The following is a 16,154-nucleotide window of genomic DNA, read 5'->3' as shown; positions in this document are numbered from 1 at the left end:
GGTGCAGTAGACATCTCTAGCAGAGAAAACTACAAGCGAGCCGGAGTCCAAATTGTTTTATTGTAAACGCACGTTTATGCGTTAAATAAAGATTAAATATGCGTTTATACTGACTTGATGACTTCAGTTCCATCTTGGACTCTCAGAGAAAAATAATCATTGAAGTGAGTTCTATGAGGAAAACATCCGAAAAAAAACTACAGTCGTGCGATACATTCCCAAATGTATTTCCCTTCGCTTCCAGTGCATAGTTTGGAATTCTTTTTGTTTAGAAAAGACTTTCAATGCGTCCTGGCGTAACAGTACTGGTGGAGCATACGTATTGTTTGGTTTAAAGGCCTCCAGTTCTCTGTTTACTAATATTTTCGGCATGTACCAGGTACGGGTAAGTACTCAAGATACATGTGTACAAGTATCAGACTCAAAAGACGTAGACAGAAAGTGTAGCTCTCATTATCTTACTTAATAGAAGCAACAATGTCGGCGACAATTAGCATAAATCCCTTTTTGTGCAGCAGGAGGACGGCCCCGGAGGTTTAGCCTGGTTGTTGTAATGGGATTTCAGAGCTCTCTGACGGCACGACTTAAAACTGGTTTGAAAAATCCGTCTAGAAACAGCTGAAAAGAATTCACGGAAAACCACCTGCGCTTCACGTAACAGGGCTGTCTCCCTTTCTCAAGATCTCTGTATATCTGGAAAGAAGGATTTATCGAACTGATGGACTGAAAATCCAAACTGGAATTGCATCGCTCTACGTCGGAAGTCGGACGTCTCCCCGTCATGGGAGGGTCGCACGCAAAAAAAGTGAGTTTTTGTGACACTCGCAGATATTCTAAGAGGTTTTTTTTCTGCAATCTTTTATGTGTTGCAAACTGATATTTAAAACTCTTTCTCAGCGCTTTAGGTGCTGCACTTGCGCATTATTTCTGTGGGACAGTAACGTGTAAATTCGCAAAAACGTTTTTAAAAATGAGGTCCTATGGTCCTCAATCGTTTTCATTAAGTGATTGAGTAGAATGTGGCTTCGGGCCGTGCAGTATTTCCGACATGTCCAATGATGTTGCGGTAGTTTGACATACTGGTGGATATTCGAATTATTCAGTACACCTGCATAAAATGACGATTTCTGTTATCGCACTGAGATTCAATACTGCAGTATTGCAACACTTGTGTGGCGTATAGAACATGTAGGGGTTATGAGTGTTATGGGCGCAGCTACACCAGACTAAGAACATCGGTCTTGCTGACAGACTACTTTGACATAAAAGATGTAGATTCAGTGGTTCATCGCTGTTTTTCCGATAGTCGAGTTCTTAATCACAAGCTAATTAATGTAAATTTTCTATTCCGTTCATAGTTTTTAATTTGCTTCAATATCTTATGTCGTTGAATGCAATTTGAAATGGATATCAGTCCTCTGATAATTTCGGAATTTTAACTTTTATCTGTGTTGCCCGAAAGGTAACCAGCTGGAACTCTGCAGATGTTCTCTGTGAGGGTGTCTGATACATTGTCTTTCCACCTGTCTGTTACACTATCTTACAAATTTGGGTGCCGAATTTGTCGGACACAATATGCTTGAAGTGGGTTACCTCTGAAACTCAAGACAGAGCACGGAAACAAGCAAGCACATCAAGTAAAGGCAACAGTTACTGTAGCTCTGGTGATTCATAGCTCAACTGGTCCCCCAAGAAAATGTTTTAGAACCACTTGAGTTCGGGGTCCCCAGCTCTGTTCCTGGGGGGCTGGCGTAAGTGTTTAAAATAGCAGCACCTGAAGAGCTGGGAGAAGATGAGAAATTGGTCTAATGAATCCATTTGGAACTGATTCAAATCATTAAGAGCCCAGCTGGACTGAAACCTTTGTAGACCTGAGACACCCCTGGTCTTGTCTGCTCACATAATTAACTGGGAAAAAAAGACTTGTAGTCCAGACATGGGTTTTATATTTACAGTACTTAAGACCATGTGCATCTTGGTCCAAATGAGGCAATATTTACTTTGTGGGTTAGAGAGTTCAAACCAGTGGACTTTGCACCTTAGAGGTGATGACAATCTGTAATAACAGGTGACCTATTAGACTGACTGGACTGGGGCTCTCCAGGACCAGGGCTGGAGACTCTGTGATTCAGACTGATTGGAGCTCTCTGGGGCCAGGGCTAGAGTCCCCTGCTTTATGTCCTCCGCAACATACTTGTTCCAGCGTGTGCAGGAAAAATTAAGTCAAAGCTGAAGAAAGAAGGACTCTCTTCACACAGGGATAAGTTGGTGATGCTGTTCTTCTCGTTTTTCTTCCTAAGAGTGGCCTTTAGTAAAGGAAAGGAAATATTGCTATGCAGAAAAGTAAGAGTAGAAAGATAAACTCTTAAATCATATGTACAACTAAAGTTTGATAGCTGTCTGCAGAAAGTCCTGCAGAAAGTATTTTACATGGAGACTTGACACGATCGTTCAAATTATATAAATAAATATAATAAATATGTTGGTCTCAAAACTTGAGACACAATAAAAATTGCAGATTTGTTTGTTTAAAAAGCCAATGTATTCTGACCTGGAGAAGCACATCTTTGCACAGAGAGTGGTGGGTGTCTGTTGCAAACTGCCCAGCCACATTGCTGATGCCAGTTCCTAGGCATCTTTTGAGAAAGTATGAGATGCTTTGATTAATAATTAATAAGTCATAGCTTTTCAATGTAACAGTGGGGACAACAATAGTGATATAATTCGATCAAACTGTTAGACCTAAACATATCTCAAAATTATTTGTTAAATTTGTGGATCATTCCATCCCCCTCAGTAATATTGTTCTTATATTGAAAAATATTGTGAAACAGTGCATGACATTACCATTGTATTACCCAACTCTGATGAACGATGTACCATCTGGTTCCCTGAAAACTAGTGCACGTCCTTTCACCTGAGGGGGGAGGCAGGTGATTAGCTGTTTAATCTGATTTAATTTTGGAGTTAATCATTTCAGAGGCATCTGCTGGGATTTTGTCATGCTGGCTGTCGGAAAATCCCTTTGTACAGGCCGGACACTGAGAGCCACCCTGTTCGTGCTGGAAAACAGCAGCATATTGTTGCATCCAAAAGGTTCCTTTATCTAATCAGTCTCATGATCATATACTGTATATATTCTCCAGTTTTGGGGCAGCATGATGGAATGGTGGTTGGCTTTGCTGGGTCCTTGGGTTCAGTTCTTGGGGTGCCATCTGCCTGGAGTGTGTATGTTCTCCCCTTGTTCCAATTTCTTCCCACTGTCCCACTACTGGTAGGTTTTTGTCTGTGTGTGCCCTGCGATAGACTGGTTCCCACTACTTGCCAGGACGGGCTCTTATTGCACTGCAACCCTGAATTGGATGAAGTGGCTAAAAATGAATGGATGGATGGATTATCCAGCTTTGTTATAAGTGTTAGCTGTGCCACAAGTGCATCTTATTGGATTTCATTTTATTTCAAATAAAATAATAGACATGACAATCAATGAGTCCTCGAGTACTCGCGTGGTACCAATGTCCCTCAGAACTGCTGCAGTTACCCCCATGCCAAAAAAAACCAAAATATGTCTCTGGGCAAGCTAAACAATTTTCACCCTGTATCTAACCTAACCCTTTCTTGTAAAAATTTTGGAACATGCTGAACAATTCAGGTAAACATCTGTCTCATTCCAAATAACCTCTTTGAACCCTTCCAATCTGGTTTTAGACAACTACACAGCACAGGAACTGCCCTGGTTTAAGATCATATGGTCTAAATGAACATTTCTATGCTGATAATACTCAAATCTATGTGCGTACTAACCTTGACACCGATGTGGCTGTCTCTAATGCTTCTCGGCACCTTCCAACAACTATTTAAAGCCAAAGCAGTAACCCTATCCGTGGCTGGTACTGAGCTTGAGTTTCAATCTAAATTAAATTACTTTGGGGTGATATTGGATCCAGGCTTGATGATCTAAATTCACATTGAACAAACTACATTATGTCCAGAATATAGCAGCTGACTCCTGACCAGGTCATATGCAAGTGATCACTTTACTCCTGTGCTGGAGTCCTTGCACTGGCTTTCTATTAGGTTTTGTCAACTTTGTCGACTCCTCATGCTCACTTAAAAGACTCTACATGGCTTGGCACCTCAGAACCTGTCTGACTTCTCTTCCTGCTCCCCACCTCATAATCTTTGTTCATATAATTCTGGTTCCCTGTCACTTCCCCAAGCTGTCTTACACTCTATGGGTGACAGGGCCTTCTCTTGCTCTGCCCCGGAACTCTGGAATTCTCTCCCTATGGATATCAGAGAGCCTTCCCTGAATTCTTTCAAATCTAGACACAAAAATCTTCTATTCAAACCAGGTTTGCTTTCTTTCTGTATTCCAAACCCTCATTGTAACTGTTTAATTCTGCTTTCTCCTTGTGTATTTTTTTTCTCGTTCTGTAAAGTGACACTCTGAGAAGCCACTTTTAAAGGTGTTATATAAAATAGCTTATTATTATTTCATATCTCTCAGTTTACTTTCTCCAAGTCGAGATCTTATGGCCAACTATTGTTAATGTTCCCTTATTGCATTATTTATACCCAGTGTGTGAAATAGTATGCAGCTTGCAGGTCATTGCCCTTTCATTGGGTAGATGAGTGAGAGAAACTTGTGACTTTGATACGTGAATCAACCGTGGGTAACAAGCACATCTGCGAGTTGTACCTTCTCAGAGAAAACTTGTCCCCACCCATTCACTCTAATGATGCTCAGTGGGCACTCACTCACCATCAGTGGATCTCAAGGTGGAAATGATGACTGACATTCTGCTGGTATCGCCAAGTAGTGACTGCGTTGTAATTCACATAATGGTGCATCCTTCAATATTGCTACTTAACACTAAAACTAACATTTTTCTTTAACATTTTGCATTTGGCCTTCCACATCTTAAAGGTCAAGGCTGTTATTCCAGCACTGTTGTGATTTGCACCTTACAGATCTCCAATAAACTATCCAGCAGAGAGCAGACTTGACTAATTTGCTTATTGTTCAGTTTGCAAAGAGGACCTGTTCTCACAGTCTTCTGTTTTTATTGATGGTTTATATTAGTTTCTTGGGTGATGCATTCAGAAGTGAGTTTCCTCCAGAGCACATAAATATATTTAGTAAGGGACATTGACTTTAATCAGGGTGTGCAACTCTGTCTTCCGTTTCCATTTTTGCCCTTAGTCAGTTGATATGATTAATTGTAACAAAAAAAGAATATTGAAATTCTGAAGCAATTTCTCATTGTGTTTTAAGACTCTACTGTTTCTTAGTCATCTGGGCTCAAACTGACATATATTGAATCCCCAACATAATTGTCTTCACAATCTCTTCATCTTTTTTTAGGCCACCAGCTAATGATGTACACATACAGTGGGGAATTACTCTACAATAAACACTCACATCACAAACATTCCAAGTTCTCATAGTGTCCTGTTCCTTAAAGTCCAGACAGCTGGTCATAAAAATATTACAGGTAAATACTCCAATTTATGGGTGATACTGTGCTAGGGACAGCAATATAGAATAATAGTCAGGGCTCTGCACTCCTTGGAGGATTCCCGGTTCAGATCCTGTGTGCAGCACAGCTGTTGTACCCTCACGCAAGGTACTTCACTTGAGTTTGTCCGTTAAAAACCAAGCTGTATAAGTGGGTACAAATGTAAGTCACTTATCAAGGTTAATAATTAATATCAAATGAGAGGAGTTCAAATAATGTAATCCAATTATTTATACAGCCCTATTTACTGTTATTGATGTTGCGACACTGAGAGACTCCTGTGCATTACTGTGTCCAAATGTGGCTTTGACTACTCTGTATAGCACATTGGTGGTTCAAAACTGTATATCTCTGTACGTCACCATGTGCTTGTTTTTATGTTAGATGTAACCACATGTCCCAGTAAATTTATTTTTTCTCTTTTTTTGACCGTGCAGTTTAAAATAAAAGATTAAGGGATTGCAAATATAGTCTGCTTAAACATAAAACTTGTCTATCCTGAAACCATTACCTCATCCTCAGAAGACCAAGAGAAGCTTTAACTGAAGTAGAGGTTTACTGATGCCAAAGCTAAACTTTTTTAAAGCTGAGAGGAGATTGATGTGAACATTTAACCTTTAAATGGGCCACGCGTTTTCTGGGATTCTTTGGTCTTCAAATTGCACACATTGCTTTGAGTAGAGTTTCTTTGGGAATAAATCCTGCTGGGTGCTTAAGGATGAATAAGAATCCCACTGTTCAGTAGCTTGATCCAGGGTGATAACCCCAGTGTCCTGGCTAAACTCCACTCTCGTTGAGCACAATCTGGCCTCCATGAAGTTATCTCTTAATGCAACTGGTGAAGGACTTGTTTACCTCTGCACCTGTTCTTCCTATTGTGGGACTGAAGAATGTGCAGAATGGCCATCATGCTTTACCCAGGTAGTTTGCTTCTCTCAAGGAGCAGATGAAGTATAATGATGTCTTGGTTTTTTCCATCATGGACAACACTCTCTTCATCTGGGTTAATGCCTTCTAACTCTAGAGGCTGACCCGAAAAGTCATTCACAGCTCTTCTATGTTATCACAAATATTGCAACATAGAAAACCTGAGCAGTTATTTGGGCAGTAGCCATTCATTTGTCTCAATACTCATACTGACCTTCAACTGGGAGAGGGATTGAACACAAAAACATTTTTAACCATAACGTGGTTAAACACGAATGCACAAAAATATCCAGTAAAAGCTGACACTCTCTTCTTTTGTCTCATTTGTATGTTTTGATCTGAAATGTGTGTTATTTTAGTGCACAGCAAAAATCGCGTTTCACTTCATTGTACCAATACTTAATTTTCACTGTGCAAAGGGCTTGGCAATGCTTCTGGATAAAAAGCACTACATCAATGCAAATAATTATTTAATCTACTTTTTACAAGCTGTTGCATAAGCCACCATTTGGTGCATAATACTATAAGGTCTATTTGCATATTTAGACTGTATTTCCTGTTCTCTTGTGGATTGCACAGGGGCCTGCTAGTCAAGTGCTCTGCAAGGGGAACCTGATTTTTATCCTTTAATAACAGTGAATACCATCAGTCATCAGTAGAAACCATTTCCTCACATTAATCCTTTTCTTTCTGTTGTTTTTTTCCTAATGGGGTGAATTCTGCAGAAGCCGGGGTTCAGAAACCCAAGGAAAGGTACAGTAAGATTTTGAGAATTCAGTTTTTGCAGTCTGGTGTTGGTGTTCTATATACTGTCTCGTGTCTGTGCATGAAAGCTGACTTGTGCTATATGTTTTGGCTCATATTTGGCATTTATTTTTATGATGCCAAGACGATTTATTCTTCATAGTCTTGGTGTGGCTAGGTGCAAGATATCTTATGTGTTTTTAATTGATTACTTTCAAGTTATCTGTATTTATCGTTATTTAAATGATTTTAACCCTGAACATCCAATAGCCTTGGATTTCTTTATGAATTCTAGGCATTAAAAAGATGCATAACAGTTGCAGTTTGGAAGCATCCTGATACATTCGTACAGATGAATGCTGATTATTAAATTTAACAGTTGCATTTTCTGAATATACTCTAGTCTAAATAGCAATGAGCAGAGCGGACACATATTTCAACTAAAAAGCTCAGATGTTCTTGATGAAAAGCAGGTTGAAATGAACAATTTAAGAGATCCTCTTTACAGAGCAAATCTAAAGCATAAATGTCAAAAAGCTTATGTAAATCAGAATATTGAAACAATTTTTGAGTTTATGCCATGTTTTTAAGATGAATCTTCATGCTAAGCCCTCTTGTAAAAACGTACTGGCTGGTGACTATAATTTCTTACTAATAAAACTGAAATCCAGCTCTGCTTTTGGTAAGAGTTTTAAAGTGGAGACAAGATACCCTTTATTTCTTTAAACAGAGGATGAGAGGTCTGTTATATTTCCTTGAAGTGGAGGAAGTAAACATTGGAGAGAAACTTGATGAAGCAACTTATGTAACCCTCTTACATAAAATCTTACACCCATTTACCCATAATCCTTTCTCACATTAGCATCTATTTCCAGGCTTTTGCTGTTAATCCTGTTCAGTCTTACTTTCCTTCCTGTATATGTTTGTGACAGCTACAGGAATATCCATCTCTGTGTGAAAGATTTTCTGAGCAACACTCTGTTCAAGAATATTTTTACTAATTTGTTTGGTTTTAAAAGAAAAGTGACAGATTTGTATGGGCAGGCAATCTAAGCAAAAAATACCCCAAATTAAACCAAGGTTGTCAGAAACCCTCATCATCAAGGGTCACACAGATGTCTCTTTGCCATTCCAGCTTAGACCTCTTAATTACTCTTGCCACAGGTTGGCATTCTACCAAAAATAGGAATGTAAAAAGACAAATTCCTAATACAAGAAATTGTATATGGCCAATAAAGTGATCTTAACTTATCTAAATACAAATTGTCATTCCAACAGGTTTTAGTCATCTCTTTAAATTAACTACAGCTGAAGACCTTTGAAGCACCTTTTGGGCCCTACTGCCCCAGTCTTCTGTTGCATTCACCTGTAAGGAAGCCCCACTGATCGGCATGCGTGCTTCTTCATTCCAGAGAACTTCGTCTGTCGGATGTCTCCCACGCACCAGGCTGTGAACAGGCCCCCTGATGTCATCCGGCCGAGAAAGCTGACCAACCCCATCCTGGATTCGCCCAGCCATCAGGATCTGCACCGCGAGCTGCTGCTTGCTCACAAAACGTAAGCGGAGAGCTCTGCGTGGCTTTGCATTGAGTAATCGCCCCATCCCCATCATCAGCCAGTCCCTACTCCCAGTGAGGGTTGCCGCAGGCTGAAGTCTGTTAACGGAGCATGGGCCACAGCGCTGGACTGATGCCAGTGTATTACAGGAACTAGAGCACCATCACCAGCAATGACTTATAGGAGTCATTGCTAGTGGATGCACAGGTTTAGATCTAGTAAGCAATACTTTTGGTATAAAAACACAATAGAGGCTACCAAAAAGAGAAGAGCATTTAAGAGTATATCTATGAATTGGCTTCATTACTCTGCTCTTCTCCCCACTGATAGCTGGAGTGTGGTGAGCGTTCTGGCGCACTATGGCTGCCGTCGCATCATCCAGGTAGATGCTGCACATTGGTGGTGATGGAGGGGAGTCCCCATTTCCTGTAAAGCGCTTTGAGTGGAGTGTCCAGAAAAGCGCTATATAAGTGTAAGGAATTATTATTATATTATTAATTTAACCTATCTTGCTTGATCTGGGTTCATCTTGTCTGATCTTCAAGGGCGACAGTCCTAGTACTGTAAGTTTAAACCATAGCGAAGATTGTGAATTCATGTTTTTTTTTCCTCAGTTGGACAGATGTAAGCCTCCTGCACAGGTCTGAGGCAGCTGATGTTTTAAGACGAGTCAGAATCTGCCCGACTGTTACCAGATTTGGAGATCCTTGACATAAAAACCCTGTTTCTGGTTTTAATTTCAATGAAGGCCAAAGAGGGGAAAAACTGCATGATTTTGAACTGTCATCAAAATTGTCAACAGTATTACCAAAACTACATGGACAAGTGTCGCTTATATCTGTGCAGATGTTGCCTATTGCAGGTGTAGAAGCTGCAGTGGGATCTTGTTTTAAACAACAATAGTGTCCATTTTTCCATTATTTAACCAATACCATTGCCAAATTGTACCAAAGTATGAATGCTTTTTTGTGCCAAGCAATTCTCTGAACAACTTAACACTTTGGCAATAAAAATAGAAAACTTAGTGTAACTGAAAAGCACAGTAAAGATCTCCACACATTACCTAAAAACTGAACTTTTTCAACCATTTCAAGTCTAACGGAGTATTTACCTGTTACACCGAACCACATCTAGCAAGAAGAAAAATAGAATGGACTAGATGAAGCTAATAGCCACAGCCTCTTAACAGCCTGGGGTGACTCAGGCTTGTCTGCAGACCAGGACAGTAGGATAAACAGACTCTTTATATTGAGGACACAACTTTCCATTGCCTATTTCAAGAAAGCACATCTCAGTCTTTCTCATCCACTTAACTCCAGGATTAATGGTCTGGTAGCATGATGGCTTTGTTTGAAAACAAACAAATGGGCTTTGAAGACCTTTGATGTCTTCTGAGGTCTACAAACGTGCATATTTGTCTCCTCATTACTGCTGCAACACTGATTGTGAATTGTGAATACAGTCAATATATTTAATTCCTGATCGCACCCTTTTCTATTTTTACTGTAATGACCACGTTTAATCAGCTTTAATCGGTGGATTTAAGACCAGGACCCACTGCTTAAAAATACACAGGATATGAAGGGTGAACAACTGTGATTCTGAAAATCAGTGTTTGCTGATGCTGTTGAAGCAACGTTCTTGTAGTTTATTTTTCTTTTCTTAGTTGTTAGTTGCCAGGGTCTAGTCAGTCCAGATCCATGACGCTCATGCCCATCATGTGATTGGCATCGCACGTGACCTGTGTGGTGAGCCCACACAGTGGTTCAATGTAGCCCTTTAAAACTGAGCCATCAGTGCCCAGGCTACCAGGCACTGGCCAGCGAACACCACTGCCAGGCCTGGCTCCCAGTCTCCCTGATCGGGCAGGGTTCTCCGAGCTCTCCGAGTGCGGAATGGAACCATCATGGGAATCTAGTTTGGCTTGTTCTTTAATAATAATAATAATTGCTTACACTTATATAGCACTTTTCTGGACAGTGTGCTCAAAGCGCTTTACAGGTAATGGGGTCTCCCCTCCTCCACCACCAGTGTGCAGCTCCACCTGGAAGATGTGACAGCAGCCATAGTGACCAGTACCCTCAACACACACCATCTATCAGTGGGGAGGAGAGCAGAGTAATGAAGCCAGGTCAGAGATGGGGATTATTAGGAGGCCATACTTGGTAAAGGCCAATGGGAAATTCAGCCAGTAAGTCCCAGCACTTGCCTTCACAGGCTGAGCTTGAATTCCACAGGAATGCCCCCTCAAGGCAAAGTTTCACCACTCGCTGCCAGAGAACTGAGAAGCCATGTGAATAATGACTTTTTAAGATTCTGATGTGCACAGCAATGACAGAAGCAAAAGAGCAGGTGTGTGCAATGATTTTGTTATGCAACACATGCAGGCTTACAGCTTCCCCTGGCAGGAGACTGACTAGATTAGTTGGTGTGTCTGAATTGTCCGTGTGTGCATGAATGTGTGCACGCATGCCCAGCGACAGGCTGGCATCCCGGCCAGAGTTCAGTCCTGTCTTGCACCCTGTGCTTCCTGGGTACAAGGTGCAGTTTGGAAAGCTTTCCTGATGGACAAGCACCCTTTGAGCAGAGGACCTGACCACCCTGAAAACTATTTGTTTAGCAGAGGATGTCTGTTGAAAAGGAGTGGCAGATGTTTCTTTTTTCCAGGTTAAAGGCCTGCTTTCCATGTCCTCTTTGAAGTCATTAGCTTTTCCCACGATGTGGTTAGAATTTTAAATTTGAATTTTGAATTTTGTACCATTCTGTTTTGAAGAGAATGTGCAGCAAAGAAACACAGAACTGACATAAAGCACAGTGCTCTGGCTCAAACAGCTGTGGGCTATGAACAGTGCATTGTCTATAACTATGCTCTTGCTTCACAATGGAGCTGCATGTAAGTGTCCTGCCCTGCTCTGTAGGAGGGATGGTGCTGCAGTTTCCTGTTCTACCCCTGTGTGAGTCGATGCTGCCCTCTCCTGCCCTGCGCTATGGGGGGGGGGGGCAGTCTGTCCTTTCCTGCCACCCGCTATGGGGTGTGGGGGTGGGGGCAGTCGGCCCTCTCCTGCCCAACGCTATGGGGGGTGGGGGTGGGGGCAGTCTGCCCTCTCCTGCCCTACGCTATGGGGGGTGAGGCAGTCTGCCCTTTCCTGCCCTGCGCTATGGGGGGGGGGGGCAGTCTGCCCTTTCCTGCTCTGAGCTTTGGAGGGGCAGTCTGTCTCACCTCGACCTGCAGATGACTGAGCTTTCTGGTGCTGCAGGGGCCTGTTGCCAGGGGAGAAGCCGGAGCTGCAGCGAGTCCTGGAGCAGAGGAGACTGGAGCAGCACCGTGAGCAGGAACAGGCCCTCCAGCCGCCCTCCGACCTCGAGCAGGAGCTCCGCAAAAGACAGCAGAAACTGCAGGAGGTATGACATCATCAAACAGCACACCGGCCTTGTTCAGCAATGCAGGCCTTTTAACCTGGGGCCCTGCCTGTCAACTCATAATGAACTGTGACAACAAGCTTGAAACGATAATAAGGAGGATCATTGCATCAGTCAAGTTGCTGATTATTTAAAACAAGTCACACAGGGAAGTGGAAGGCCCACAGCCTTGGACTAATGCAATGCTAAAATGAAAAACCCGTACAGCACATGACCATGAGCTACAGGGCAGAATTACAAACAAAAGTATGTGTAAACTGGTTTATGTTAACATTAAAAGAACCAATGGTTCCCTGATTGGTTTAACCAGTCAAGTGCTGGTTCCAGTGTGGGCTGTGTGCTAACTTCCTGTTAGTGAGGCCCAGTTCACCTTGATTCTTCAGAGTGTGGGGGATTGAAGTAACTGGCCATGAAATCACTAACTTCCCCCCATGGCTCTTGGGACAGCAGTGAGGGCTGCCCCTTCCACCCCCACCTCAGCTGGGTGAAAGGAGTGGACAGACTGGCAGCAGATACTTCGACACTGGTTAGAAATTCAAAGAGGTAAAAGGAAAATAAATGCCTGGCAACATACAATTTTTTCAAAAATGCCAGCAGCCATGTAACCCTGCAACTCACACCTGGAAGCCCACTGAAGCTCAGCAGGTGTGAGCCTGCTCAGTACCTGGATGGGAGACCTCCTGGGAAAAACTAAGGTTGCTGCTGGAAGTGATGTTAGTGAGGCCAGCAGGGGGCGCTCACCCTGCGGTCTATGTGGGTCCTAATGCCCCAGTACAGTTATGGGGACACTATACTGTAAAAAGGCGCTGTCCTTTGGATGAGACATAAAACCGAGGTCCTGACTCTCTGTGGTTATTAAAAATCCCAGGGTGTTTCTCGAAAAGAGTAGGGGTGTAACCCCGGTGTCCTGGCCAAATTTCCCATTGGCCCTTACCAATCATGGCCTCCTAATAACCCCCTTCTTTGAACTGTCTTCATCACTCTGTTCTCATCCCCACATACCCTGATAGCTGATGTGTGGTGAGTGTACTGGTCACTATGGCTGCTGTCGCATCATCCAGGTGGGCACATTGTTGGTGGTGGAGGAGAGTCCCCATTACCTGTAAAGCATTTTAAGTGTCCAGAAAAGTGTTATATAAGTCTAAGCAATTCTTAATTATTTTCATCATCATCATCCAAGAAGTTATTATTATAAAAAAACTAAATCTATTTGCTGCTGTCCATTTACTGTTTTCAGACATGCCTGTGCAGGGCTTCCTATCCCTAATGACCCCCAGCCTTCATGCGTCTCCGAGCTGTGTCCGGTAACCACGCTGATATCTTTTTTCGCAGTACGAGCGGGAGGAGAGGAAGCGCAGAGAGGACCAGGAGAACATTCCCGAGTTTGTTCGAGTGAAGGAGAGCCTTCGGCACATCCAGGCGACAGGGCAGTGAGAAGCCCAGAGTGCTCGTCTCCCTCAATCCTCCCTATAGCCCGAACCAGTCTCCTTCGGAGTTCAGGGAAACTAATCGCACTAAAGCATATTGAGCCTTTTCCAGTTTTACATTCTTCACACTGTTACAGCCCGTAAGAAATTTGAGTTTGAACACAAATGTGGATTTGGTACATTAAATATATTGCTGTTTTGTCTTGCTATGCTGTACAACCTACTTTGTGTGGACAAGGGGTGTTTTCAAACACCTCTCTCTAAAACGAATTACTCAACTACAATTCCAAGATCTTTCAAAACTTTCAGTATTTAATTTGAACCCAAACATTTACACCAAAAGACTGATGAAATAAAATCTCTTCTAAATGTTTTGCAAAGCTTTTGTCCCATCTAAAACTGCATTTCTTTCTCAAATCTTAGATTAGGCAGTTTTTATTCTTTACTCTTGTGTTCACAGTAGTGTATACATCCTGGTGTGAGTGTAAAAGGAACGGGTTTGCCACCACAATCTTCAATCATGGCTGTTAGGTGGGGCTGACCATGTTATTTGTAACTTTAAAGTGAGTGTGCAAAGGCAGGAAAGGGGCAAGCAGATACAGGAGAAAACTGCACACTTTTTCCCAAATCCAGGGTCCATAACCACCGTTTACGTGTGATTTATCAACCAGTTAACCAATTCCACAATATTCAGTTTTAACTGGAATGAAAAGGCATGATGGCGCAGTGATTAGCATTGCTGCCTCGCAATGGGGAGGCCCTGGGTTCAATTTCTGGGGTGCTACTGTATCTGCGTGGAGTTTTAAATGTTCTCCCTGTGTTTTCATGGGTTTGCTTCCATAGTCCAAAATCAAACTAGTAAGTTAATTGGCTTCTGGGAAATTGGCCGTAGTGTGTGTATCTGTGTGCTCCCCTGTGTAGGACTGGCTTCCCCTCTGGGGTGTACCCTGACTTGTGCCTGTTGCTTGCCGGGTAAGGCTCTGGCTCCCCTTTGACCCTGAAAAAAAACACGGCAAGACATTAACACGTTGCCATGGGACATGATACCCTTGATACCACAGAAAGAGAAGACCAAAAGAAGTCGCACAAAACAAATGCTGGTGATATCCCTGTGCTGCTCTCCCGTCTGTCCCAAGATATTTGTTCTCAATCTGTTAGCCTACTAACAACAAGCTCGTTGTAGAGGATCCAGAGAGCCAGACAGATAACAGCACATGCAGTCTTAATGGTCAAGTGAAATTAACACTTGGGAAACCTCCTGGAAAGACCTCCTGGGAAAAACGAAGGCTGCTGTTGGAAGAGATGTTAGTGGGGCCAGCAGGGGGCGCTCACCCTGCGCTCCATGTGGGTCCTAATGCCCCAGTATAGTGATGGGGACACTATACTGTAAACAGGCGGCGTCCTTTGGATGAGACGTAAAACCGAGGTCCTGATTCTCTGTGGTCATTAAAAATCCCAGGGCGTTTCTCATAAAGAGTAGGAGTGTAACCCCAGCGTCCTGGCCAAATTTCCCATTGGCCCTTATCAATCATGGCCTCCTAATAATCCCCATCTATGAATTGAGTTCATTACTCTGCTCTCCTCCCCACTGATAGCTGATGTGTGGTGAGTGTACTGGTCACTATGGCTGCTGTCACATCATCCAGGTGGGGCTGCACATTGGAGGTGGTGGAGGGGAGTCCCCATTACCTGTAAAGCGCTTTAAGTGGGGTGTCCAGAAAAGCACTATATAAGTGTAAGCAATTATTATTATTAATTATAAATAAGAGGCATAATGCAAGGTTAGGCACTGCAGTGACTGGGTGACACCCACCTCTTAGTTATCTCAAGGGCACAATGGCAATGTCCATAAAATGTCACCAACACAATAATTTCAAAATACAATTTCTTGCAGAGCATAAGGTTAAAGCTTGTTTTTAAAAAAAACTCAATGTGTTTGTTATCTCAAGATCCAGTATAACTGGTGTTGCAGTCATTTTTCCTAGTGTTCTGTGAATTCAGGAAGGGGCTGGAGCTGTTTGTAGCTCCAAATCCTCACCTTCAGGCTGTTGGAAGTGTACTTTCCATGGACAGAAAACAGAGAAAGTCTCTATGAAGGCCACAGTCATCAGTAGATGCGATGATTGAATTCTGCTGTTCAGTGGATGGTGGTATAATGTTCATGCAATAAAGTTATTTTTTAAAGTGCTACATGGCTGGTTGCAACATAATTAAAATAATGTTGTTTTAATCATTTCTAGACTATTTTATTTTACATATGGTTAAAATAGGGGAAAATATGGTTATGAATGGTGAAAACAGGCTAGTACTAGTGGTTGCTTATTTTCTAATTATTATTAATCAGAAAATTTTCTAGTATTATAAATCAGGAGGTTGCAGCTGTGGATGTTCTGTTGTATGTTCATCACTCTGGGGTTCTGTTCATCAGAAAAGACAATGTGGGCATACAATAGGATACTGTACCTCTCCCATCAACTAATCTGCTGTTACATAAAGAAATGGCATAAGAGGAAAAATATTAAAAGGTAGGATATTTCCTGCCTTGTCTTTTGACCTC

At 42.3% G+C, this 16,154-nt stretch overlaps 1 protein-coding gene across 7 annotated transcripts; it reads left to right on the top strand.

Annotated features, from left to right (window-relative positions):
- LOC148658583 (protein FAM107B-like) lies at positions 1-13,977 on the top strand. 7 transcript variants are annotated; one of them, XM_088639960.1, is made up of 6 exons: positions 1-164; positions 682-805; positions 7,175-7,202; positions 8,606-8,750; positions 12,008-12,152; positions 13,503-13,977. In XM_088639960.1, the coding sequence occupies exons 2-6, from the start codon at positions 782-784 to the stop codon at positions 13,602-13,604; spliced, it is 444 nt and encodes a 147-aa protein (XP_088496086.1). In that variant the 5' UTR covers positions 1-164; positions 682-781; the 3' UTR covers positions 13,605-13,977. The 7 variants fall into 7 exon arrangements, with proteins under 7 accessions (XP_088496086.1, XP_088496085.1, XP_088496082.1 ...); XM_088639959.1 differs by lacking the exon at positions 1-164 and adding an exon at positions 254-385; XM_088639961.1 differs by lacking the exon at positions 1-164 and adding an exon at positions 352-379.
- Positions 13,978-16,154: the final 2,177 nt, after the last annotated feature.

The sequence above is a fragment of the Lepisosteus platostomus genome, chromosome 7 (assembly GCF_059453375.1).
Source record: "Lepisosteus platostomus isolate fLepPlt1 chromosome 7, fLepPlt1.hap1, whole genome shotgun sequence".
Lineage (NCBI taxonomy): Eukaryota > Metazoa > Chordata > Actinopteri > Semionotiformes > Lepisosteidae > Lepisosteus > Lepisosteus platostomus.
Note: the sequence above shows the minus strand (reverse complement) of the source record. Positions and strands in the feature narration are given on the sequence as shown.